Below are 27,117 nucleotides of genomic sequence, written 5' to 3'. Positions count from 1 at the left end.
TCTCCTGAAGGAGTGCAAATGACACCATAGTTATATGGTGGAGTAAACGATCGTATTTTATGCTAAGGTCCAGGTTGTAAAAAACAGTAGTTCCCCTTTAATCAGATTATTAGTGGAATACCGGGTCCATGTAATCCACTTCCAAAGCACCTTGCAAAGAGGTGATGATTTCATGCAAATGTTTTTTCCAGCTTTCTTCTTTAAACATGAACTGAAACAGATCATCACTGTCAAAACTGCACTGCACATACTTTACACTAACTGCAAAGGAAAGAAGGATAAAAAGCAACTTGTTATTGCAATCTTCCTCTAAAGGTGAACACTTTTTCTTTTATATACTGCTGTGTATGATGTATACAGCGTTTATGTTTGCACTTAAGCTTCTGTGGCTACTCTTTTTGCATCTCCCTACACGGCTGCTCGAGCGACAACAAAACATAAATCGGGAAAAACACATTTTCACAGTCTTTGAATTCTATTCGGTTACTATGGATTTAACCGAGCGACAGCAGCAGCAGCAGTGAAATCAGCTCTGTTGATTGTAAAAAACAAGCAAAGAAACTACTATTTAAACAGTTCAGTCAAGTCTTATGCGGTACAATCAAGACACTTGGAGAGAAACCTGGCATTTCTTCATCAAGCTTTTATGTCTTACTAAAGTTAATGTGATGGCAAAGTAAAACAGTCTCAAAACGAGCCAGAACCGGCGCATCCTTGTGCTCAGAAAGTCTCGTTGCCATCATCAAACTTAGCTTTGGGACTGCGGTCTTTTTACTTGATCGTACATTACTTATTATTTAATGAGCAGGATGTTAATGGCGTTCATTATCTGCGGCCGTGCGTGTTTAAATCGCCCGTTACTGTGGCAACTCGGCTCCCCACAGCTCGCCAAGGTCAGTCGCTGAAACACTCGCCGCTGTGTTCCGACGTGTTATCAGGATTAATTAGAAGATGGCCGTGTAAAGATATATTTTTTTTATTGTAAATAAGAGGAGTGGAAAGTTTTTATGTAAATTGCCGCTTTAATGTATGGCGGGAGCTATAGCTTAGCATGAAAGCTGGAAGCAGATGAAAACAGCGAGCTTGGCTGCGTCACAAGCAACAGAACCAGCTTTTTAAAGCTCATTAATTACGGTGTTATACAATTTTGATTTGGCACAAGAGTGTGAAAAACACAATTTGATTTCTTGGCTATGGTAGTGACTTCCTTGAGTTCATGCAGGTTTTCAGGCAAATTTCAGTGTTGACAGAACTCAGCTAATTTTATCGAAATTAAAAACAAAAGAGATAAAATGTGTTAATTAAGCATTAGAGGCAAATTTTGTTACCTTTGCACAGCTGCTAAGCTAACCTAAGTGGGTGCATGCCTCTACTTTCATACACTTTAAAGCCTATTTTAAATTAACAGAAGAGTGTGCAGCAAGTGTCCTGATCCACAAAAAGCAATAGAAAGTGAATAATTAGTAGTTGCTAGCATAAAGGCTGTAAGTAGACGCAACCCCTACCTTTCACTTTAAACTTTTCAGTGTTTATCGCTAAGCTAGGCTAACTGGCTGCATATTTAACAGATTGCGATTTTCTTGTCTGTTACACTCAGCTATCCAACAAATGTAAAACCTTCAGATATACACACGCCTCTGCTTTTATACGTGCTTCCATACAGTAACGCACTCAAAAGCCATCAGTTAGCTTAGCATAAAGGCTTTAAGCAGACGAATAGCTAGCTTAGCTATGTCACAAAATCTGCCTTAAAAGCTCATTAACTAACGCCTAATATCAGGTTTATCTGGTACAAAAATCAAAATGTAAGAACATTTTGGTCGTTTATGTGAGGGAATATTTCTCGGTTTTCCTGTTTTCAATCTTTACTGCTAAGCTAAGCTAAGCTAAGCTAAGCTAAGCTAACTAGCTGCATGCCTCTACTTTCATACACTTTAAGGCCCATTTTAAATGAATAAAACACCTGCTGCACATTCTTCCATACGATAATGCGCTCACAAGAGCAGTCAGTTAGCTTAGCATAAAGGCTGTAGCTAGATGTAACCATTTACCTGTAAATGAGTAAATGCAGGTTGGCAAGCAACCACGTAGAAATTAAACTTATAATGTGTTAATTACGAAGTGTTAGAGCAGCTTTTGTTACCTTTAAACACAGCCAGGTCAGTTGTTTTCATGTTTTCCTACATTTAGTGCAAAGCTAAGATAAGCTGTTGCATATTAAACACATTTATATGAGAGTTGCATCACTTAAAATGCTCCTTTAAAGGCACACTTTTATTACAGCAATGCATTCAAAACCGCATTCTTGAATCCAAGATAGTAACTAAAAGTGATGAATTAGTTAGATGATTAGAGCAGAGTGAGAATGCCTCCTGGTGAAGCATGTCATGACTAATATGTTGCACGCTGTTATGCTTGGGTCAAACGTAAATCCACCTCTTTGCTGCTCGTCGTGTGATTACCTGCAGCGGCGGCCAGCTGAAGCGGCGTCTCCGTGTAGTTCTCGGCCCCATCCTGCAGGGCACCCTCCACATTCGCTCTGTTGTCCAGCAGCAACTGATGGGGGGGAAGGGGGAGGAGATGGAGAGGGAGGGAGGGAAGATGGTGGAAGAAAACAGGCGAGGGAGAGGTGGGGTGTTACAGTCAGGCTTGGAATGAGGAAAATCCTGGAAACCACCTAATTTAGAGACTGTCCGAGCTCTGGACGCTAGCACACTCCTACTGTAGCTGCATTTTTCTCATTAGGATCTGTCTGAGTTTCTTCTTCTATCCCCAAAACTCTGACTGCGGTGATGCAGATTAATAATTGAAAAAGTCCCGAAAGCTCACACAGAATCGACTGCAACAACATGTATTATACATCTTCAATATAAACAAAAACACTCAGGCATCCCCGAGGCCCTGGAAGTTTCTCAGTACTGCTATAGGAGCAGGCTTTAGATTGAGGGGACCGGGTCACAGCTACACATTTTAAGAATAAAAATTAATCTGGAGAGTTTGCCTGAAGCAAACCAGGTACAGCTATAGGACCAAGAAGGAGAAATAAAAAGGACGGCATCGATATTATAACTATTAATATGATGCACCATAATAATAATAATAATCATTATTATCTTCATTCTGGTACAAAGGTGAGGGCAAGGGCCACAGGTTAAGGTTTACAGGTCATAAACGTCACTACCTGCACGACAGGGACGTGTCCGTGTAACACGGCGAAAGTGAGAGGCGTCCCCTGGCGAGTTTCAGGATAAACTGAGGGGTGCTTGTTTACTGTGCTTGGCACCTGGGAAGTCATAGGTGAAGTTCAGGGAGAGAGATATTTATATATAAATATATTTACAGCCATTAACATTCACAGCTCAGCGTGGGATAAGGGGGGGTGGGGGGAGGAAGGGGGGAGTGAGAAGCAGTATGCAGGAGGAGAAGAAGAAGTGTAAGCAAAGGAGGGCAAGATGGCAAAGGGAGATTTTCCTCTTGAGTTTCATAGAAAATCTTCAGCAGCTTGAGTCCTGCCTCTGTATATCTGCTCTCTGACCACGCTGTCATACATCTACCTGCCTCCTTTAAAAGGCATTGCGTTTCAAATCCGAAAGAAACCGGACAGAAAACTCAACACTGGCAACGGCTACTGGTCCTTACTCATGGAACAAAGCAGCGAGCAGACTAAAACTTAAACAGCCTGACGTTGTGATGCTCAGTTATTTCTAAAGCGGCTTCATCACAGAGCAAATTACAGAGATGCCTTCTTCACGACGTCGCCCGCAGGACAAACAGATGTTTAATAAAGCATCGCATTTGCACTTGAGCTCTGATGTCGATGTTTTTGAGTTTGCGGGGACGTATTAATAATTGATTTAATATAACAGGCAGAAATAAAGGAAATCAGACACAGTAACAGTAGAGAATGAGCTTAACGAAGTGTTTAAAACAGTGGAACAATCAATCATGTGCAACATCAAATGGAAACACAACATACAACGACAATAAAAGACACATCCTACTTTTGTTTAGGCGTCTAATCCATGCAGATAGTTTTTGTTCTTTATGCAGAAGTTTAGAGATCACTAACATAACTTTAGAAGTCTCTCGGCAACTCTCTCTTTTTTTACGATAACTTAAAATCAAAATCTTCCCATGACTCCTCATTAGCGGCTAAAATTTGGTATAAACCCAATCAATAATTTACAGGAGTAACGGTGTCTGTACTTTTAGCACTTAAAGACCACAACCACAACTATTGATTGGTTGGCGTGGGAAGCATTCTCTTTTTAGCTAAAACACCACTAGCGTCAACCGTCAACCATCACAGTAAAAGAAATGTATGGCAACTCAGTAATGGAACAAGTCACTGCATATGACTTTTAAGTCTTGTTTAGGTGCTTTAAATTAACTATGTCCGAAAATGAGTTGAAGAAACTTAAAGTTACAATGAGAAACCTTTGTCTCCCCCCTTCTGGCAGGGAGGGTAATTACATTAACACTGAACTTGTAGTTCTTTGCCCTCTTAGGCATCTATCTGGAGCTTCAGAAACCTTTCCTTGACACTTCGATCTTGCTCCGGTCTTCCCGAGGCCAGAAACAGTGGACTCATAGAACCCAGGTTACATTTACATAACATACATAACTCTTGCTTCCACTTTCCAGATCTAAAACCGAGATACCTGGCCCTGATTAGCTTCATCAGAATTGTGTGAACTTGTTAATTAATTTCTTAAAGACGAGCTACTCTTTTTTACAACCTGGACCTTATTTCTAGCATAAAATACAGTCGTTTCCATATAACTTTTGTGTTATTTGCACTCCTTCAGGAAATAATTAGATCAGTGTATATCCATATAGTGAGAGTGAATGGGGCACCGAGACACAGCCTCTAAATAACGCAATATCTGCCATGAAACTCATTCATTTCACCAATATTTTGTTATGCTACACTAGTGCTATTCCCCGCTGAGTCCGGAGATGTCTTCTGACCTGGACGATGTCATCTCTGAGTGGCACGCGCACCTGCAATGGTCGGCTTGTTTACCTGTAATTTGCTACTGCTAGCTTTTTGCAACATGGCTGAATATTTTTCCAATTCTGAGGTTGTGGACGAACCATAGCAGTAGCAAATTACGGGTAAACATGCCGACCCCGGATGATGATAACAGGTAACTCCGGACTCAATGGGGAATAGCACTAGCGTATCATAACAAAATATTGGCGAAATGAACGAGTTTCGCGGCAGATAATGCGTTATTTAGAGGCTGCGTTTCGGTGCCCCATTCACTCCCACTATATGGATATACGCTGATCTAATTATCTCCTGAAGGAGTGCAAATAACACAAAAGTTATATGGGTGAGTAAACGATCGTATTTTATGCCAGAAGGGTCCAATTTATGCCAATAAGGCCCAGGTTGTAAAAAAACAGTAGTTCGCCTTTAAGGGGAATGTTTGCTTCTCAGTCTGTTTTAAAGGCTGATAAATGTAAAAGCACTTTGTATTTCACAAGAGAAAGCTTAAAAAGGCATTTTGATGGAATACTTTGCTCTTTCTTACCCCTTCATTTGTCTTTTGGTTTATACCGGAACCTTTTCCTGACCCTCAGCTGATTCAATTAAACCAGGATGTTGTTTCTGGAATGAGTCACTGCTTTGAGGAGGACACATATTCCGAACTCCTCTGTTATATATTTGGACAGATAGTATCTCGAAACCTCTGCACAAACTTATCTGCGTGGCACTCTCACATTAATTATTAACTAAACTCCTGGAGGATTTCTAGGAGTGGTGCTTTGCCTCCGAGTCAACGCGGCACTAAACCAACGAAGCAATCAACAGTGAAGTCACTCATGGTGGAGGAGAGTCCATGAAGTGTTCTTACGTTTGCATCTTCTAATTGAAAACTAAGATTAAAGCAGCTGCACACAAACAAGACACACTGCACAGACAAGAAAAGCCTCGCTGTGGAGTATTCTTATTCCAACAAAACGAATACATGCAATGATATGAAAGTTTCACATACAGTCTACGGCAGCAAGTTACACTAAGTGCACATACTTGTACAACAGTGATACATTATTGATGTGGTGTAAAGCAAACTGCTGCTGGATGTCTGCAGAGTTAAACGTAATGAAGTGAGCGTCTGCGCCGCCGGATTATTATTCAGCATCGGTGCAAAGACAAACCATCATTGTTCACCGTGCACACGATACTCGTTTATTGCTTATCAGTGCACTTCGTGTAATGAGCTGCCGGGAGAACGGAGAGCATGCCGAGAGCAGGTGAGACAATGGCGATGGAGAGCGGGAGAGGGGTGGGGGGGGAAGAGCAACACAAAGTGGGTTCATCGTTTTCACTGGGGAGCACAGAAACAAATGTGAATGAACATATCAGACAGGGACAGAAATGTGGAATTGTTTGAGAAGCAGCCACCGTCGGGCAGCTCGAACACTGACCTCACTGTTGATGTCGGCTCCGGCGTCGAGCAGCATCTGGACCATGGCCTCGTCTCCACGGACGCAGGCGTACATGAGAGGGGTCATTCCCTGCAGAAGGAAGGAAAGAGGAGGTTACCTGGATGGAGGCTGGATTAAACATTTGAACACAATGACTTGACTTGTTAAAGCACTTGGAAATATGTGATTAGGGTTCATGTTAAAGCTGAGTTGAGTTGGAAGACATTCTTCAGTTCTAGGGTTGCTAATGCCCAAGTAAGATTGACTTCATTGGTGTGGATGTTACTTAGACATGTGGCACCCACCGAGACCAGACCAGGCACCCCCACCCCATAGCAATGACACTCCTTGATGGCAGCAGCCATCCCCAGCAGGATGCAGTCCTAAAACGCTGTAGGAGCAGCTCAAACAAAACATGAAGAACAGCACAAGGTGTTGACCTGGCCTCCAAATTCACTAGATCCAACACTGATCAAGTATCTGTGGGATAATACCATTTAGCATCCTATCTTGTTGGCAACCTGGTGCGAGGTAGCATTTCTGCGTCACAATCAAAACCAACGGAAACCAAAGCTGAAGGCCAACCAAAGACTATATCCAAGAATCGGAATGGCAGCGGTGGGCGTCCAAAAGGTTGTGACAGACCGAACCGACGGAGGGCCACTTGCAGGAGTCGGGCAGTTGGTGAATGTCTGCAAGTGGATGTTTACTGTCGGCAGCTTTTCAGCCGATTCAGGATGTTGAATTGGCGGTGGAAGGTGTCCATTAGAGACTTGGCTGATCGGCTTGGAGAACCATGAGCACTGTAGACCAACTAGTTGGTGAGGTTCAGGAGAGGCTGACTCTGTATGATGTTTCGTAGATCTTCCTAGCTTCCTAGCCCCCAAGCTAATAACAGCTCTATGACGAACACAGACCACAGCCACCTGCGGCTATGAAGAGTTATTTCCTTTCATGCCGTTGCAGAACGATGGCTGTAGCCTTCGTTGCCGGCAGTTCCTTTTCAGTTGTGTGTCACAAGTCATTCCCGAGCCCTCAAGTCTTCACATACTCTTCTTTGAATCGTTTCTACATGTAGTAATTTCACCGCTGGTTGCCAATCAGCCCTCAACACAGCAGGTTTGAATACACTCTGCTTTTTTTTCTCCTCCTCAACAATAAGAGACATTTCCAGTAGTTGCTTGCAGCTTATGATTTTCCAAACATAATCACACCTGCCTCAACCTAGCATCGTATATCGCTGCATGCCACCATGTGCACATAGCGCTCTGGAGCCGGACACGCCCACAGCCGTTACGCTTCGATCCGCAGGGACAAAGCTTCATCTGATCGTGAAGTGGAATCAGACGGAAAAAGAATCTGTTCCGAACGAGACGGTGAGTTGTCCCCATTAACCAGGTTTTCTAGAGTAAAGACTTTTGAATGAGGCTCCATAAAACAGACTTCAATCATACGCCCCGATCCGGGCCATTATGTTCAACAGAGGCCTTTTACGATTCGCTCATAGCGCACCACGGCACTTTATGTTGAAGGCCGATATCCCTTTGCAGTGATTCATTCTTAAATATTTCCTGGACACCGATCCACTTAATCAGCGGCTAAAGGGCGAGAGACGGCCGGACCTGGGCGATCAGCGCGATGAGTTCAAATGCCTCTTAGCCGTGATGACAGGCTGCAGCTTCTACTTTACTGCTCCTGTAACACTGGCTGGTCTCTTGCTCCATTTAGCCACTTTTACAGGGAGATAAAAGCCTGCACGTCAACACGGACCGTTATTTATGAGAGGAGTGAGGAGTCAGTCAATACAGTTTGTCACATTAAAAAAATGACCTGTAAATACAGTTTCAGTCTAATTCTCCACCTCCTCTCGGTGCGGATCAAAGGTCTTCCTGAGCAGCAATCAATTGAAAAGATGCTTTCAACAAACACAGATCCCTCAGACCAGGAGGGCTTTAAGAGCGGCTGAATGGAGGTCTGCCAAGGTTATCTTAATTGAACCTAACTAGGCGAGGCTTACTGACCACGGAAAATCGGATTGTACCATTAGCTTCCACTTAGCACCACAAGGAATAACCAATATTTTTCCACTGGCTGGGCAAGGCAGAGATTCCCCCGATGACGCCGAACGCAGCAAGGCAGCGATATCGACCCGACTGCTGAGCATGCTGTCCGGGAAAAGTGTTTTAGTTTCAGGTAACAACAGAAAAGTCCTTTTTCTTTCCATCTGCAGCAGTTTATCTGGCAGAAACCAGAGATGCTTTTACCCTTACCTAACGAGGACGACGGACGAAACATTTTAGTGTTTTCATTGCGGATTAAGATTTTACGTACAAAAGATAAGGTCAGCAGGTGAAATATGACAAATTAAACGACTTTATGAGACAGGGGGTAGTCCAGATTTGCTCAGTTCCAATTAGTTGGAACATTAAAATGAAAAGTTAAGTCATCCATCTTGTTCTGTGAAGGGTCGCAGGGTGACTGGAGCTTATCCCAGCCATTGACAGGTCTCTAGTCTATCTCAGGGCTAACACAGAGAGACAGACAACCATTCACACTCACACCTACGGCCAATTTAGAATCACCAATGAACCTAACCAGCATGTCTTTGGACGGTGGTAGGAAGCTGGAGTACCTGGAGAGAACCCACGCAGACACAGGGAGAACATGCAAAAAGAAAGGCCCCAGTCTGCCGATGGATTCGACCCCAGAACCTTCTTGCTGTGAGGCATCAGTGCTAACTACCATGCACATGGTAGTAGCAGTATGTATTTAGATAAGCACCCCAAAAAAAACAGAATTCCTCCAATTCCTGAAGGTGGGCATCTGGTCGTTGCAGACCCTGGTAAGGTGAGTATCTGGTGAGCACCATATAGAACCAAAGTGACCAAGATGGTGGCTCGTTTACAGAGTTGAAAATGCTTCGTTCATCTTTTCAAACACTTGTTTTTCTACCTGCATGTATCTGTCCCTAAGAGAAACTCATCACTTCCCAACATGCCCAGAAAGAATGGATTTATTCCAACCAGAGAGAAACAATCAGATCAAGTGCTTTTTAGTGGCTAATATGTTCCTATTGTGGACAGATTATCAAAGGTTTGCACCACTCCTCTCAATCTGATTAAATATTCCTTCTGATCAGTTCAGTCTGTTCAGATTGAGGTGCCATTTGTATTAGGCCTGGGCTATTACTCCGTCCAAGTAAAAGTGGCCAGAGACAAACAGAGCATATTTAGCTTCAGACATGTGAGTGGAACCCGGTTCTGTGTTCTGGATTTAAACCAGACCCGGGTGGGTTTTAAGAGATGCGTGATGCAGAGCTGCAGAGGGCCGTCTTTGGCCTCCGTCCACTTCCCTCTCACCTGATTTGTTTGATCTGGAGGAGGAGTACGAGCGAGAAACGAATAAATTAGACCTCGGGCCCACTCTCCTCCTGGGAATGTAAGCAGGGTCTCCTGCTCGCCAGCTCGGATCGAAACACATTTTGCTCCGTGCTAGCTAGTCTGACCTGGAAAATGACGCTGGTTTGTGTATGAGCTCCCGTGTTTAACGGATAAAGTGGAAGAACAACACAGAATAACGACACAAGAATGGAGACTTTTTGTTTTTTGACTCTGAGGTAAAACACAGCCTCACACCTATCAAGCTGTCTGCTGCACTGCACAGCTAATCTGGTACAAACAAAACTTTGTTGAATGTCTGACTATTGAACTGCTGAGTTTTTAGGCTCTTCATTCACATTTTGTCTGCTGCACTGACGGCAATCAACAAACTACTCTTGATTCTGAAGAAGAAGAAGTCTTTCTGTATTAAAAATTATGATTACGTGCAAGAAATGATTAGCTAACAATTAGCTAAACTGACAGAAAGTGAATGAGCACTTTTAATAATCGCGTTTAAAGCTTAATCACGTCTGATTTATTGTCCTATATACCCTGTATATATAATTTATATTTATATTCTTCCATTTCTTGTACATTTGTTCATATTCTAATATGATAATTTGTACATTTTGGCTTATACTATTTCTATTTTATGTTACTAGATCTTATCCTACTTATTTTTTATTTCTATTTTATTTAACTTAATCTTTTCTTTTTATCTGAGGTTCTTAAGAGTGTGTTTTTTATGACAACTAAGCTACTGTAACCAAGCAATTTCCCTTGTGGATCAATAAAGTTTATCTAAGTCTAAGTCTAAGTCTAAGTCATATGCAACTTGAATATTTCTTGTAATGTTGGTCAGAGGACGTTGTGACGGATGGAAGATGTATAGATGCCGTCGGCATCAGTGCGGCAAGAAAATAATGCAAAACAAAAACGTAAAAATATATCATGAGAATTTAACGTGGTGCATTACTCATAGAGAGCTGTCGGCGCCCAGCGTGTGTGTGAACTGCCAGGTAATACTTGTTAGGAATTCATTGTGCATCTCCACTGTGCTCGCTTGCGTGGGACGTAAAGGCTGCATATATGTGTAGGAGTGCGCGATCGGTGCCAGACCTGCTCGCTCATGCTGTTTATGCCATCAGGCCCCAGCAGGTTCACGGCCTGCTTGACCAGGTCCGTCCGTCCGCAGTTTAGCATCCTGAAGCCCAGATCCTGCAGGAACTTGGCCTCCGTGGAGGCGGCGTCCAGCTTTCTGGTGGCACAGAAACAATCCTCCGCTCTGCAGATTGGAAACAGAAGATCCATTACTGTGATTAAGAATGCGCTTATCTCAGAAATGGATTTTTTTTTAGATCAGAGGATATACACCTCCGCCGCCTGCTGAAGGAAGCAGAAAATGATTGCCTCTCGGCTTTTCACAACTCTTCCAAACAAACTTTATAAGTATTGAGCTGCCTGCAATCAGAGTCAGTTCGCTTATATTTGAATTGGTGAACTCTCACTTCACTTGCTTTCTAAAGTAGCTTGTCTCCAGGTAAGGCTTGTGCTATGACTCATAATTACTCACTGATGCTTCCCGTAAAGCCTCTTAAGCCAAGCTGTGAGCAGCTGTCACGGCTGAAATTTCCACAGGGTCGCAGAGAAACCTCTCATAATGTCTAATTTTACATGACAATTATATCTGACATATGTAAGGAGATTTCAGCAACACACACCTCTCATATTTGGGTTTATCACTTCTCTGCAAATATTTGAAACGGTAAAAAGACTCTAAATCCACTGACTGTAACCCAAAAAATTAAAAAACTAAATCACTGAGAGTTTCCATTTAGGCAAATATGGTGCTCGGCTGTGAATGAGAGGAAAGAAAGGAGGACAGAAGAGAGTGTAAGTGAGGCAGAAACATATAGGGAGACGATTTATTGGTTACTGAGAGAGGGACAAATACACTTCATTTAGCGCCTGCCAAGTCCCATAAACAAGCTCTTAAATTAGAAACAGCAACTCTGTGCAAACAAGCATGGGTTCAGTTTTCACTGCGTACCACTAGGTCTGATGGGAATGTTAAATGTGGGATGATTGCTTTGAAATATGGTACAAATATTCATTGTTTCTTAATTGTTAATGCTAATGTTTCAGAGGATCCCCTGTAGCACCACGAAGAGGTTGTCGTTCATCCGGTCGTCATTAATTAGTTCCATACTTTGGTTTATGACCAAAACTACTGAGATTTCCATTAGCTTAGGCTAACATATGTTAACATGCTAACATGCTAAGCAGCCAACATCACCATTATAGTGAGTTCACATTTATTTTAGCAACTCTGTGAAGCTACACTGAGACAAATGCTAAAATTAGCACGCTAACACCCACAATAACAAGTCAAGCATGAATTAGCACCTATGATGTTTACCCTCTCAGTTTAGCTTACATTAACTGATGAGCACAATATTTTTGACTCTTATGACCCCTTGGCCTTTCTTCTTACTCCACCAAGAAGCTGAAATTCATGATATTTTGTAAAAAAATCAGTTAACTCCATATGTTGGTGTTGCTGATAAATGTTAGCATGCTAACTTTCTAAGCTAACGTAGTCAACTTGATCGTGAGACTGTAAGTCTACATCCATTCCAGCAACTCTGTGAAGCTGCACAGAGCTAAATACTAATATCATCATGCTGTCACAATGCCAATGCACATATGCAATGTTAGCATAAATGTTTACTACTTTTGTTTGGCTTGAGTTTGCTAATTAGCACTGAAACACAATGTAGCCTACGACTGAGGCTGATGGGCAAGTCAGAGACAAATATAGCCCAATAAATTTAAGATGGGTTGCTTTGAAATTTGTTAAAAATATAATTTATTTGTATAGGATGAATGCTAATACGTCTGGGGATCCCCAAGAGGTTGACATTCATGTTTTTTTGTGAAATGCAGTGGTTAAAAAACTTAGTTCCATATGTTAACTTATAACCAAAACACTGATATTCCCATTAGCGCTGGCAAACAAATGTACATGCTAACACGCTAAGCTAAGATAGCCAAATTGATCATAAATTGTATGTTAGCTTTTGAAACTTCTTTGTCTGCACTGATCTCAGCAACTCTGTGAGGCTGTTTTGAGCCAAATGCTAATATTAGCAGATATGTTTACCACCTTAGTTTGTTAGTTGCGTTGAGTTGCAGTCAACTTTGCACTAAGTACAGTATTCTTACTTTATTTGTCTTGGCTCACAGTCCACACCGGGCAGCAGCAGCCTGGCAGCCTGCCTCACGTCGTCACTGTCCACAGAGAAGCTTCGTCGATGCTCAGTGTGGGCGACCGCCACCCGGATCCACTCCATCAGCGGCGGCAGCACCAGGAACGGCCTGCAGAGGAAAACAGAATTGCTCATGTTGAATATTCTATTCAGATTAGTAAAATCACATTCAGTCAATGGTGGTTTTGAATTATTTAAAGGAGGAAAGTAGATGGATGAGGGGGCATTTTAGAAATGCAAATTTTTCCTTATAGCTGGCTGGAGGGGCCTTTCTGCAGTTACATGCATATGCTGCTTTTCTGACACAACTTCTAGAAATCAGATCAAGATATATATATATTAAAAAGCAGTCAAGCATTTTTGTGCCAATTTGATCCACCTTTAGCTCTACCAGCTTTCAGACGTTGAGGCATATCTTTTCTCCCAGACGAAGGTTTTCGATGAGACTTTGTGCCTGTGAGATCTTTCGGTTTCGTAACATCAGAAACCCGGGCCTGTAAAACTGCTTGCGCATTTACAGCAGCAGGTTTGATACAGCTGAGGGAGCTGGATTCAATTCCCTTATCAGTTCTTATATAAAAATAAATATATAGGCGTGCCACAACAGAGTGCTCGACCTTTGGGAGCTGTTTTCTCACGTCATCCAAGCTACTGACTTTGCAAAAGGCTTTAGATGTGTAATGAAAGTCAGGCTCTGCTTAAATTTGAAGGTGCATTTGGTTTTATTTTTTAATTTTTTTAGATTAGCAAGCACCATCCTGCTCTGACACAGCCAAGTTTGTTAAATAATTAATTTAGAATTCAAGTGGCAGGCATTATCAGAGAGCAGCTTGAATGAATGTCGTGGGTTAAAACTGAATGTAGTGTGGGTAACATCAAACTAAATTATACGCCTTGTGGATCCCTGGGTGACAATTATTCATAAAGTTTGATGGCTACGCTAATCACGGGAACTTCCCAGGATGGAGAAGAAGAAAAAAACTTAACAGGAAGATGGTGAGAGATGGAAAAACGTGAGGTTGTTTTTCAGTGTCTGACAGCAGCTGCTGTCTGCTCTGCTCACGATGCAACACTGAGATCTCTGCTTTTTTTAAGTTTTGATTGACTGTATGAGTCCATGTAGATCCAATATTTCCATCCAACACTAATGCAACACTAGGGGACGCCATGGAGAAATCTGGCAAACAACTGCCAACAATGCCTGGCCACCTGGATTTAACTAATCAAATTGGTAGGAGCCTCCTATTGGATAATTACTGCATGGGTGATTATCTTCCAGCTGGCAACAAGTTATTTAACCCCAACTGATGCAACGAGTAGCTTCTCATTTCTTAAACAACCATGTCTAAAGACACATCCTGTGGTCGTGGAAAAGATGTTAGTCTGTTTGAGAAGGGTCAAATCATTGGCATGCATCAAGCAGAGAAAACATCTAAGGAGATTGAAGAAACTACTAAAACTGGGTTAAGAACTGTCCAACAAATTATTAAAAACTGGAAGGATAGTGGAGAACCATCATCTTCAAGGAAGAAATGTGGTCGGAAAAAACATCCTGATTGATCGTGATTGGTGATCACTTAAACGTTTGGTGAAATCAAATGGCAGAAAAACAACAGTAGAACTCAGGGCTATGTTTAATAGTGAAAGTAAGAGCATTTCCACACGTACAATGTGAAGGGAACTCAAGGGATTGGGACTGAACAGCTGTGTAGCCTTAAGAAAACCACTAATCAGTGAGGATAACTGGAAAAAAAAAGGCTTCAATATGCTAGGGAGCATAAAGATTGGACTCTGGAGCAATGGAAGAAGGTCATGTGGTCTGATGAGTCCAGATTTACTCTGTTCCAGAGTGATGGGGGCAAAAGGGTAAGAAGAGAGGCAGATGAAGTGATGCACCCATCATGCCTAGTGTCTACTGTACAAGCCTGAGGGGGCAGTGCTATGATCTGGGGTTGCTGCAGTTGCTCAGGTCTAGGTTCAGCAACCAAGATGACAATGCCAGGATTCATGGGGCTCAGATTGTGAAAGAGTGGTTCAGGGAGCATGAGACATCATTTTCACACATGGATTGGCCACCACAGAGTCCAGACCTTAACCCCATTGAGAGTCTTTGGGATATGCTGGATGTGCATTGCAGTATTAGAGAAAACAACTGTTTACCAATGTCTTTAAACATTAGTACAAGTCCGTTCACAAATAGACCACACACGTAGGCAACAGGGCCTATAAATACACAATAATATGTTTAATATGACCTTCGTACACCAAAATGAATGTTTCAGACTGATAACATCCCAACACTGTTGGGTTTCATAACGCTCCGAGCGCTTTATCAACTTTAATAAAGACCCTGCTCCAACAACTCATAGCCACAAACTTTCTAATTAAAGATGCCCTCACAGATACCTGGAAAAGCAGCAACACCAAATCGATGCTGATAATTTATAACTCAGATAGTGCAGAACAGAAAAGAGATCAAGATGCTGCAACCTCCCTAAATGCGGTTATTACCTTCTTTAATCAAAACCAGTAATGGGTCTCGGCCGCCTGACACCATCATATTTCATCATTTACTTCCTGGAAGTGTGTGTGTGTGTGTGTGTGTTTGTGTGTTTAATCTTTCTCGCTCTCAAACACACATGCACTCGTGTGTTGTTATGTCTGCTATTTATCTTCACCCCCCCCTGCGGTGAAACAGCAGCTACATTCAGGTCAGTGATTCATCATATATTTAACCCCTTTACATCGGCTTCATCAGAGTGAGTTGTTGTGCCTAATGGAATAGATTTTTCTTATTTTGTCAGAATGAAAACACAAATGTCGAACTGTTATTTCAAAAGACACGCATTAGTTTTCTCTTTTTAAAAGCAATTAGCTTAACTTAGCAGACTGGCAGCTATTAGAAAGTCCAAAGCTCAAGGCAACACATACTAACAGGTCTAAAAGTGCAAGTTTTAGTTATTCTGTATACAGAAAGAAATTTAAAAGTAAAATTTGTAAGCTAATCAACTCCTAGCCGCAGGTTCATGTACAGGCATTAATCTTCTCATCCAACAGCAAGAAAGTCTTTTAACGGAATTCCAAACATGTCCAACAATTTTAACTGTCAATAACTACAGTAAATAATGTTAATGTTAGTTAAGGACCTCTAATGTGACGTGGTTTGTAACTATTTGACATTATAGGTAGTTAAGTTGGTCAGTTAAGCTCATTTAAGGCGCTTTCGAACCACACTTTTTTGGGGACAGTTCCTCTATGAGGGAATCTAGGGTTCTGGAGAGTTCCTACAAGAACTACAGGTTATTTTGTCAGTCTGCACAAACAGGAACCTGGAATTGGAGTCATGGCCTAGCCTGGCATAGCAAGACTCTAAATTCAGAATATGGGTAGGTGGTAGCGTGCCATTCATCTTCTGTAACCGCTTGTCCTGTGAAGGGTCGCGGGGGGCCAGAGCCTGTCCCAGCTGCCATTGGGTGAGAGGCGGGGTACGCCCTGGACAGGTCTCCAGTCAATTTAGAATCACCCAGTGAACCGAACGAGCTTGTCTTTGGACAATGGGAGGAAGCTGGAGTACCCAGAGAGAGGTAGCGCGCCATTTGGATGTCTTAATCAATACAAAGAAGAAAAAAAACAGCTGTGCACACACCTGGCTAGTTCAACAACCAATCAGAGCCATTTTGTTTTAAGCAAATTCAACTGGGTGGTGCTCAGGTGGCAGGTTGCTGTCTATCACTGTCTAAAGTGCACCCCCAAACAATTTGATTGACTCGGCAGAGCTTTGCCAGAGCATAGTCAGCTCCCAACGGAGAGGCTCCAGCCAGGGACGTTCCTTTGGCCTTAGCAAAGTCAGCTGAACAGCTTGAATGTAGGTCGTTTTCTTTTTGTCGACCTTAAAGGCCGTTCGACGCGTGAAGACCTATGTCCATCACCTGTTGCTTTGTAGCTGGCAGTTGGTCGCTAATGGACGTACCCATTGTTCATCACCTCATTCGCACTAAAATGATTTCAATCATTAAGCGCCCACTTGCGTTGCTAAAGGTTTTTTGACCTATCATAGCTACAGCTCCCTGAATTTCATTAGTGCCTACAAGCTTTATGTTTGGTTGAACATGTTTTTTCTGGCTGACTTCCTAAGCTGAATAAGGTTTGTGGTTCCAGTCTTTTTGGCTTACACACTGTTTTTTAAGCCGCATATGTTGAATATGTTAAAAAAAAAAGCAAGACAAATGGCTTTTAGGTTGGAGTTTAGCTGTGTCAGTTACTGCCTCACAGTTACAGTAGCTACAGTATGTGCCAAGAACTGAACGGCGCGCCACCTTGAAACCGTATCACGGTTCAAAGCATTGGTCCTGCTGTGCGGTGACTTATTCCACCCTCAGAGGATAGAATTACAAAGCCTCACATCTCCTAATATGGAGAGCGGCGGTGCTCTTGGATCGCAGTTCAGTCACATCAGTTTTACCCCGCAATGTGGACTATCACTGAACACAAAGAAAACCTAGAAAAACAAACCCAGAAAAGCTCTTAGCCTATTCAGCTCGTCTTTTTTTAAAATGATAATACCACTCAGATGTAAAATCTCTTATTTGTGTCCAAAGGGGTTTGATTGTTAAAAAACAAACAAGCTTTTGAAGAGATGCTGAAGTCAATGCACAGTTTGTTTAGACTTTTCTGCCTAAAAATGGGATTCAACAAAGATATTTTCTGACATGCAGTGTTTAACAGTTTGAAATCCATGCTTTCTGTTTTGAAGAAACATCTGCCATCTTAACACCAACAACTTGGTACAAGTTTTTTAGCTGTCTCCTTAGATGATGTACTGGGACTTTACAGAAATAGACAGATAGATCAAACAGGAGGCGTCCGTCCTGGGGGGGATCTGATCATAAGTGACCAGTCTAAAGTACAGGTGTGAGCACACCCAGGACGCATTGAGGATGCATTTGACCTCGTTCCTTTGCTAGTGTGAACACACAATAAGTTCTGGGTCACATTAAAGACCATCTACTGTAGAGATTTGTCTTGCAGGTCTCTAAAATAACTAAGGTTGATATAAATAACTAAATAATAATTTAATGTGTACGTATCTTACAGCTTGTTAAAAAAAAAAATACATCATATCGCCAAGTCTTCATGTAGACCCAACAAACAGCTGTTCATGGTTCTGAAACAGCAGTAGAGGTCCATCGGAGCTGGTGTTGGTGTTTACTTGCGTACCGGACGTGAAACTGAGATCAGATCTCAAGTGCCGGCTGGGGACGCATGTAGGGAACGCATTTTAATGCCAGGCGTGAGCACAGGTACTTAAAGGGGGATGCTTGCAATCAGATTTCCCAGGACGGATGTTGCTGCAAGGTCTGAACGGGTACAGAGGCGTCACTGTTTTCCTGTATGCCCGCAGTGAGTCCTACTCATTTGTAATAATTACCCTCTCAGGCTTGTAAAATGGTCCTTTCTCTACTCTACATCAGCGAACTAATAATAAACAGAACAACCTAAGCTAATGATTTCTGCAGTGACCTTCTCCTTAAAGCAGGTAATTGGTAGATGATATTAAACTTCTACTCCCCCTCTCGTACTCATATTTTAATGAACTTAACTAATCAGGTTACTTTTAACAACAACTGTAGTTATTCTACACAAAATCCTTAATTATAATAGTATTAGGAGTAATTCTAGCTCACTAGAACCCAGTTTAGTTAATGAAACTGACTTCAGGGCTTTTAAAACCACAAAGTAGTCTCAGATGCACATTAGAAAACCCTTTAAACATTAAATGAAATGGGTTGATTTCATGTTACAGTCATTTTAATGATATTACACATCCATCAGTTAAGGTTTCTGTAGAGCTTTCCTCCCTCATAACCCTCTGGCAACCATAGTTCCTCCCAAAAAACGATTTCAAACACAAGCTCATACCCAGCTGAGAGGAACCCCGTGGGACCGCTGTGTTTACTGTTCATGCAGCTGTCCGGCCCGTCTGTAAATTTGCTCTAAGCACATGTTTAATCAAGGCAGCAGCTTTAAGATATCGACACGCTGCTGTTTGACTGCTCTGCATATTTTGTGCATCGGTTTCTCATTCCGCAACCGCAGCTATCGTTGTCTTCGCACCTTCGGCCTGCCAGGAATTTGAACTCGGCTGAATATCCAACGTGACAATTCAGACCTCCTCCCTTTTTTTTTTTTTTTTTTTCTTCCTGGAGATTTAACTGATTCGTGGTTCCCGAAAGGCGTAGTTACAGTCCAAGGTTTGAAAAAGATGAGGGGCCCAGTTGGGAATGAAAACACTGAGGGTAATGTTATCCATCGATACAGACAGCAGGCCTGCAGCGACAACCAACACCCAGAGCTGCCAGCTTAAAAGAGAAAGCGTCTGGTTCAAAATACGGAATATATCAAAGAACCATAACCTGCTGCAGCTCGTTTACTATTTTAGCTCCGTCTGGATCCTTTATCTTTTCCTTTTTCTAATTTAGAGTCAGGCAGATCAATGACTCAAAGCTAAGATGTAAAAGTCTTCTCAGTAATTTAGTAATTTTTCACCTCACAGAAGCTAAAGTTTCACAAAACAACCCCAAAGGATTATTTCGTCTCCTTTAATCATATTCCGTCCCCCGCTCATCCCGCTGCGTTGCTCAGGCCTGTTCTACTTGTCTTCAACCTTTCAGCCGAATGCTAAAGAGAGAATTTTCTCTCCAGGGACCCGGGAGCCCGCTGACATGTCACTCCGTCTGACATTCCTTTGGCTCCCCAGGGTCGTCAGGATGGAGTTTTATCTCTTCAGAGCGGAGAAAAGATGTTGGAATATCTGTCCATCCGAGTGAAGTCCCCCCGGTCTCCATCAATCTCCTCGCTGCCCGGGGAAGTGTCAGCGCTGAGCAGACCGTGCAGCTTCTTACCAGATCGCTTGTGGGGCCAAAAACTTGTGCAAGAAGCTAAGGAATGTCTGCAATGACCGGCACTGCCAGGAAGCGACACAGGCAATATGGCTGAGCGAATAAACGGAGGAGAATTTGGAGTTTGAACGACACATCCGTACACCATTTCGCCGTGACAAACGTCGTCTCCCGGCGCGATTCGAATCTTGATAAGCTGAGGAGGAGGACCACACATCAGAGTGAGCAGAATAGTTAATATCAAAGTGAATGGCAAAGGAGGAAGAATTGTGGAATGACCCACTTTTGGGGACCTTTTTATTGAACAAAACTCTTTCAGGTCCAATTTGCAAGAGCAAAATAGATGAAAAGAGCTGCTCTATTTTAAAAGGAGCGCGCACAATAAATAAAGCTCAGCTCAGACTACAGGAGTTTTGAAGTCCCATTCAATTTTTATATCTTCACAGACGTGCGTGTCTCAAACTTGCACAGACTACAAGATTTAAAACAGGCAGTACAACATATACGACAGGATATTATCTGCATTATGTGCCAGATCAGGGAGCACTGAATGCAGGACTTTATGTTATTTAACGAGAAAACTGAGCTAAGTGACGATTTAGCTGAAATAATTTGCTGCAAATCTACTGAACCACCCCTCAGTCCACTAGGTGGCAGTAATGCATCTGCAAGCTGTTTTTTTTAAGTACCATTTAAACTAAAGGATGCAAGAACAAGAAGAACCACTAAACAAGTGTAGATTCTGCATTTTGATTTCCTGTGTTCATGTTTTGAGATTCGTTCATGCTTCATGTTTTTGAGTTTCCTGTTTTATTTTGTTAAGTTTTTCCTTGTTTCCTGTCTTGCCTTCTTCCTGTCCTGTGATTTCCCAACTGTGTAATTGTCTGCCCCGCCCTGATTGTATTCACCTGTCTCATCTGGCCCTTGTATATATATAGTCCTGCCTTTCCCTCTGCGTTCTTGTCTTTTTTTGAAGGTTTTGATTTTTGTTTCTGGATCTCCTGCCTTATGCATCGCCTTGTGTTACTTATGGTTTAATTTAATTCATTTTTTGCCGATTCCTGCCTGATCCGCTAGTTTCCAGCGTTTGGGGCCTACCTCACCCTGAAGACCCTGACACTAACATTGGCCTTAGAGGGCTAGCACACCGTCAACTGATCTGTGCCCTTGCAGATTTGTTTCTCCCATTGGTTACTGGTTAAAGTACATAGATTATAAATCCCAAATATCAAACATATTTGATATAGTTTGATTGTGGATCTGTAAACCTCTAATCTGCAACTTTACGAAACCTTCGTACAGGTCTGAATTTGACTTCTCTTCAGTCTGTTAGAACAGGTGATAAGTCTCTTAAATATATTCCCATTTTTGCCAGGCACAGTATTTCTATTGATTTGTATCTTCATCTTAAAACTGATGCATCCATGAGGGCTTGATTTGTGCATGCACTAAATCATTTTAAGATACCAGCATGCATGCTGTTCATCACCACTGAGGCATGGTGCTGCAATACCATAAACACGCAACATCATAAACAAAAATGAGAAAAAAAAAGCAAACATTCTTGACGCCAACATCCACGAATTGCCGAGATTAATTTCTCTGTATTCAGACTATTATTACTGAAATGTACAGCAACTCTTTTCTCACATTTCCTATCTTTTTTTATTCATATTGTTTATACAATAACCAATAAAAGTGCTTTTCACCTCATTTCCAGACACAAATTAAAGCAACAATTGATTTTCATTTCAAAATTGGTCGCAGACAGCAGATACTACGTGTATAAAGGACCTGATTTTCCTTCCTGTGTATTTTCAATCAGTACTAAAATGTACCACCTCTAAACAAACAGCATCCCTCTCATGCAGCAGGCAGCACCATCCACTTTTGATCTGATTTATTTTTGTTCACAATCATATTAACAGGAATAAGATACAGAGGTTTTCATGCTGCTTATCTTGTTAGTAGTAATAGACAAGGCTATCACATGGAGGAATAATGGAAGTTTTACATAATCGACCTCAGGCCACACTCAAGTAGATTCAAGTAGAAATTCATTAAGGAGAAAACAACATTGCGCGCTACACTTATAAGACATCTAAAATAAAGTCCTCATTGCCTTCAGAGCACAGATCTACTTCCAACGTAAGATACGTAAGATACGTGACGATCGCTGCTGCTAGGCAACTGCTGGTCTCTAGAAGCCAGCAAGATAACAACTGGGTAACTTAAAAAGGAAATGGCCAATCTCTCCAACAGGATCAAACTACACTATAGTAACTTATATATGACAAGATTGTGACTACCAGAAGGGGGTGCTGTTCATATGGACCTTTCGCGTAAGTGCGATAAACGCAACCATCTTTAAAGACAGCAATGGAGTCAAGAGACAGTTAGCTCAGCTTAGCCATAAAGACTGAAGCAAATACATCAAACCATGGCCGAAAGTGTGCACTTACGAGGTTGTGAATACCACAAGAGGGCGCCGTTAGTATGGACACGACCCCTTTAAAGACAGCAATAGAGTTAGGAGACTGTTAGCCTAGCTTAGCCTTAAAGGCCGAAACTGATTTGGACTTTTCTTGTGAACACTGTAAACCCTTTGGAGGAAAAATGGAAGTTACCCAGCTATATTTATCCTCAACCTTGGGCCACACTTGTTCTCACATATACAATACCGTAAGCACTTTCCAGTGACGACGCACATTTACTCATTGTTAGCTATTTGAAGTTTAAGCTAACGTAAATCATTTGAGTGCATCAGTAGTTTTGATGACCGTAGACTGTCTCGTTTACGCATGTTGAAGTTTAAGCTAGAAAAATCACATTGGCTCTGAGTAGACCAGTGTAAGATATGTGTGCCACCGAGAATTCAAACTGATTGTGAACTCTTTTATGACTCATGCAAGTGGATGTTCTCCTTGTCCTCGCCTGAGTTTAGAGCCCCAGAGTGAAATCAAGCTACCGCCGGACTCACCTCTCTGTCTGTAAGGTGACCTTGGAGGGCTCAACGTTGGGGTTCTCCCACTCCATCTGCGGGCAGTGCATGAAGTAACACAGGGTGTAGAGGGCCTCGGGCTCCCAGTGCACTGTGGTGTTGGTCTTCTGGTGCACCGGAGTCCCGTTGCTGGGGTTCTTAATGTGCAGCGGCTGGAGGTGGTGCATGGCCCGGGCCACCAAATCACCTGGAGGGATAGTTTCAATATGTGAGAGCTGCACATGTACAGGGAGAATGACTCAAGCAGGAAATTCATGGAGGAGAAAACAACATTGTGTACTACACTGACAAGGGATCTATAACAAAGTCCTACGCATTGCCTTCAGAGCACAGATCTACTTCCTACGGCACTCCTTTGACACACGAGTACTCGCAGCACTTCTGTGATGAAGCAGAGACACACTGCCTCATTCACACGCCCTCTGATTCACCGTACATTTAGTCATACACATCAGCCCACACGGTCCCGAGTGGGAAATTGCAGACTTGATATGACATCTTATGCACATCATGCCTCCATCAGCAAAGCACTCAGACGTGCGAGCTCTTATCCTTGTGCCCGTTTTTATCTCTCGCTCTTGTTTTTCTCTTCCTCTTTTATTCCCGTTAGATGTGGACCACGGAGACAGTCACGTACAATATGTGTGTCAGTGTGCACAAAATGTCAAATGAGTGCATTTCAAAGCCTGTGAAGTTCCTGTCACGAGAAAGGACAGAGAAAAGCGAACAATCTTGAGATGTCTGATGGTTAAATAGGCTGTACATCAGCAGTAGGTTCCTATTTTTGGGGTGATTTCCCACAGAAGTACAGACCTGCTCTTGCTAATCATGTCCTCATTCTTATTGTACTTGACTGTTTATCCGTGTACACACAGCTGTCAAACCAGATGTTTGTGTGGGCGATGATTAGAGGTCTACAGAGGTCCTAAGTTCAGTTTATTCATGAACAACAAATCATATTTTATTATTTTCCCCCTAACAAACCTTATAACCGAACATCTGTGCATAGAGATGTATTTTCTGTGGATCCCAGAATACATTTGCCAAAACAAATGTGGTCATTTCCTTTTCGCAGGATCGATTTCAAGCTGTGTGCGTCCTCAGCAGGATCAGGGAGTGAATGGAAGTCAGAGGAGATTTTTACAGTTCTAATAGTGTCGATCACCGGAGGAGGTATTAATTTGAAATTCTGAAATCAAGTGCGTCTCCGGTACGGCGGCAGATATTTAGCGTCGACATTTAGAGAGTCATAATTCCCTGATTTAGACTGCTTCACAGCGGGTTTATCGACGAGCTCATTAGCGATGCATTTAAGAATAATGATGTTGCTCTGAGAGGGAAAATACTGCAGCGTGAGCTCGCGGGTTGATTACTCTGAAAAATGTATATCCCCATTGATCTAATTATTTACTCAGTTTACTGGAACGCTGGAGGTTATAGAGGAACACGGACACTGAGCTAAGACAGAAATGCCAAGCGTCCGCTGACTGGATATATGAGTAATAAGCAAATATGTGTGAAAGTCTGACGCTCTGAGCTGCAGTAAAAACGCGTTCTCTGATCTGAGTTTGATTGTTTGTTCCACAAATACTAGCCTTGAAACCTCATGACGGAGTGACACTGTGAGTCGGAGCCGAAGGTTCTCCATCTGTCAAACTATAGGCCCCCAACAGAGTTCACAGACAAAAACAGAGCACGCTGCAGAGTTTGCTCGTAGACGGCCGACAAAATAAATGAAATGCACCACTAAATAATTGAATACAAGGGCGAACATGCTTTGATTCCGTGATTGTGCTCCAGGTTGGACATGTTGGACGTGATTAAATATGGTCACTTCTGAGCTGGACCCCCCCATCAGGCTGATGAGGTGCTGGGTCATATGCTGCATTCAAACTCCTGAATATGTGAAGATGTGTGCACAAAGTCCTTGGCCTTTAAGTCAGCCTTAATACGTTGTGACGATTGCTGCTAGGCAACTAGGCTAACAGTTTAGCAAGCTGACAGGGTAACTTAATACAGGAGATGTAAAGGCGTAGTTTCTAGATGTGGCTGAAGAAATATGATACATTTACTCTACAATAGGACTAAATTACACTATATCAACAAAGTAAACACAGCTCTATATAATGGAGGCAATACAGTCTGCTAGCTTAGCTTAACTTAGCATGAAACATCATGCAAACAGATCACAACCTCTTACAAAGTTGCGAATGCCACAAGAGGACACTGTTCATATGGACAAACGCAACCCCATTTAAAGACAGCAATTGTCAGGAAACAGTTAGCTTAGCATAAACACAGAAGCGTCAGCGAACACATCACAACTTGTGAAATCTGGCCTCAACGAAAATTCCCAGTTACAAGATTGTGAACTCAATAAACAGAACCAAATTTAGAAGCAGCAATAGTCAGGCGACAGTTAGCTTAGCTTAGCATAAAGACTGAAGCGTCAACAAACTCGGACGTCGTTGGTTGAGAATACCACAAGAGGGCCAAGTTCATATGGACAGACAGACACAACCCATACAGCAATAGCGTCAGGAGACATATCAGATCAGATCAGACTTCTGGACGGTGCAAAGTATGGATTTTGTCCTTTCATTTTGGTGTCTTTCTGTCTGTAGCCGCAGCTACAAGAATATTGAAATGTTTAGTTGATTAATCAATCTAAATTAATCAACAATTATGACCCTCATAAATCATTTAGCAGTCAAAAATGCTGACCGTTCCCTTGTTGCAACTTCTGAAGTGTGAGAATTTATTAGTTTTCTCCGTTTGAGGTGCTGACCAGACAAATAACCTGAGGATGTTAAAAGAAAAAAATCAATACAGCCTATAAATATTGCAGTCCTAACCTGCAGCTCTGCAGAAATGTGGCACACACTATGCATGTTTGGTACACAGTAGCCTTTAGCAGGTAGAATAAATAGAGCATGGAAAACCTTTTGACTGCCGGCACTCAAGGGGCCTCCATGCTAGTCAGCGTATGTATGTTTACACAGTGTGCTATAGGCCTGAATACTAAGACGAGAAGTGAGACATTAATAAACATTAAGGAGACGAAACGAAGATGACTGAAATATGCATTTACAAAACACTTAGCTCAATGGGAAACAATATGAGAAACCCATAAAACAGACAAGCTCCAAGAACTAACAACGCTCCCCTGAGGTTTGCCGAGCGAAAAACAAAGCTCTTTAAACCGCAACACGCCCATAAATAACAGCCCACATCTAATTCTTCACCACAGTTAACATTAGAGGCAGGCAGCATGCAAACGGTTAAACCACTGCTGTCCCCCTGAGCTAAAGCAAGCGCCGGAGTCGATAATCAAGCTTTCCTTGCCTTCATTAATTGTTCCTGTGACTTTGGTTTTGTCAGCGGGACAACATTTTCTCCCATCTCCTTTGCTGTAATTATCTAACCAACACTCCTATGGGGTTCATGCTTCATCTCATTTGAATTAATCATAGGGGACAGCTTAGTGTCTTCCTTTCTCCTAGCCAAGTCTTTCCCCCTTGGAAGGACTCATTACTGAGCAAAACTTTGTTCCCTATCCCCTGTGAATGAACGGTGAAACAGCACAAAGCTTAAACTTCCTGCTTTAATGAAATGTCGCACTTTAAATTCTGTCAAACGAAAGCTGTAAAACGTTTAATGGATTTGCTCTGAGCTAAATACTAACACAATTTGTTGCTAAATAACTAGAGTTACCATGCTAGACAAAGACGGCAACCAGCTATGCATGCTAAACATTAGCATATTAGGATTTATACTGAAGTCTAGCATGCTATATCTAAAAAAACTGAAGACAAGGGTTTGTAAAGTTTCTTGAAGACATTTCGAGTACCGTTCATTGGAGAAAGAAGACAGGATCAAACAATTTCCTTCAACTACAGGTAAGTATCTGGTTGCTAACAGACACTAGTCAAGTGTCTGTTGTGAACACCCCAAAGGCGTTCCTATTTAAACCCCAACTCCACCCCAGTCTTTTAAGCTGAAGAAGCTACTTGGATGAAATGTCTCCAAGAAACTCTACAAGTGCCCTTGTTTTCAGCTTTTCTGGATGACCTGGATGACTGAGAACCGGACATTTAGCTTGCTAGCATTAGCATTTAGCTAAAAGCGAA

At 42.2% G+C, this 27,117-nt stretch overlaps 1 protein-coding gene across 1 annotated transcript in view; it reads right to left on the bottom strand.

Moving 5' to 3' along the window:
• btbd11a (BTB (POZ) domain containing 11a) overlaps nt 1-27,117 on the bottom strand; it is a 184,579-nt gene that overhangs the window by 14,888 nt on the left and 142,574 nt on the right. Inside the window, exons 3-8 of the mRNA XM_084573819.1 lie at nt 22,967-23,174; nt 13,044-13,196; nt 10,938-11,103; nt 6,439-6,528; nt 3,182-3,283; nt 2,463-2,556 (exon numbers count right to left, since the gene is read on the bottom strand). Of these exons, the coding sequence (XP_084429945.1) occupies nt 2,463-2,556; nt 3,182-3,283; nt 6,439-6,528; nt 10,938-11,103; nt 13,044-13,196; nt 22,967-23,174 (813 nt within the window). The remainder of the gene's footprint in view (nt 1-2,462; nt 2,557-3,181; nt 3,284-6,438; nt 6,529-10,937; nt 11,104-13,043; nt 13,197-22,966; nt 23,175-27,117) is intronic.

The sequence above is a fragment of the Chelon labrosus genome (genome assembly GCF_963514085.1).
Source record: "Chelon labrosus genome assembly, chromosome: 23".
Taxonomy (NCBI): Eukaryota; Metazoa; Chordata; class Actinopteri; order Mugiliformes; family Mugilidae; genus Chelon; species Chelon labrosus.
Note: the sequence above shows the minus strand (reverse complement) of the source record. Positions and strands in the feature narration are given on the sequence as shown.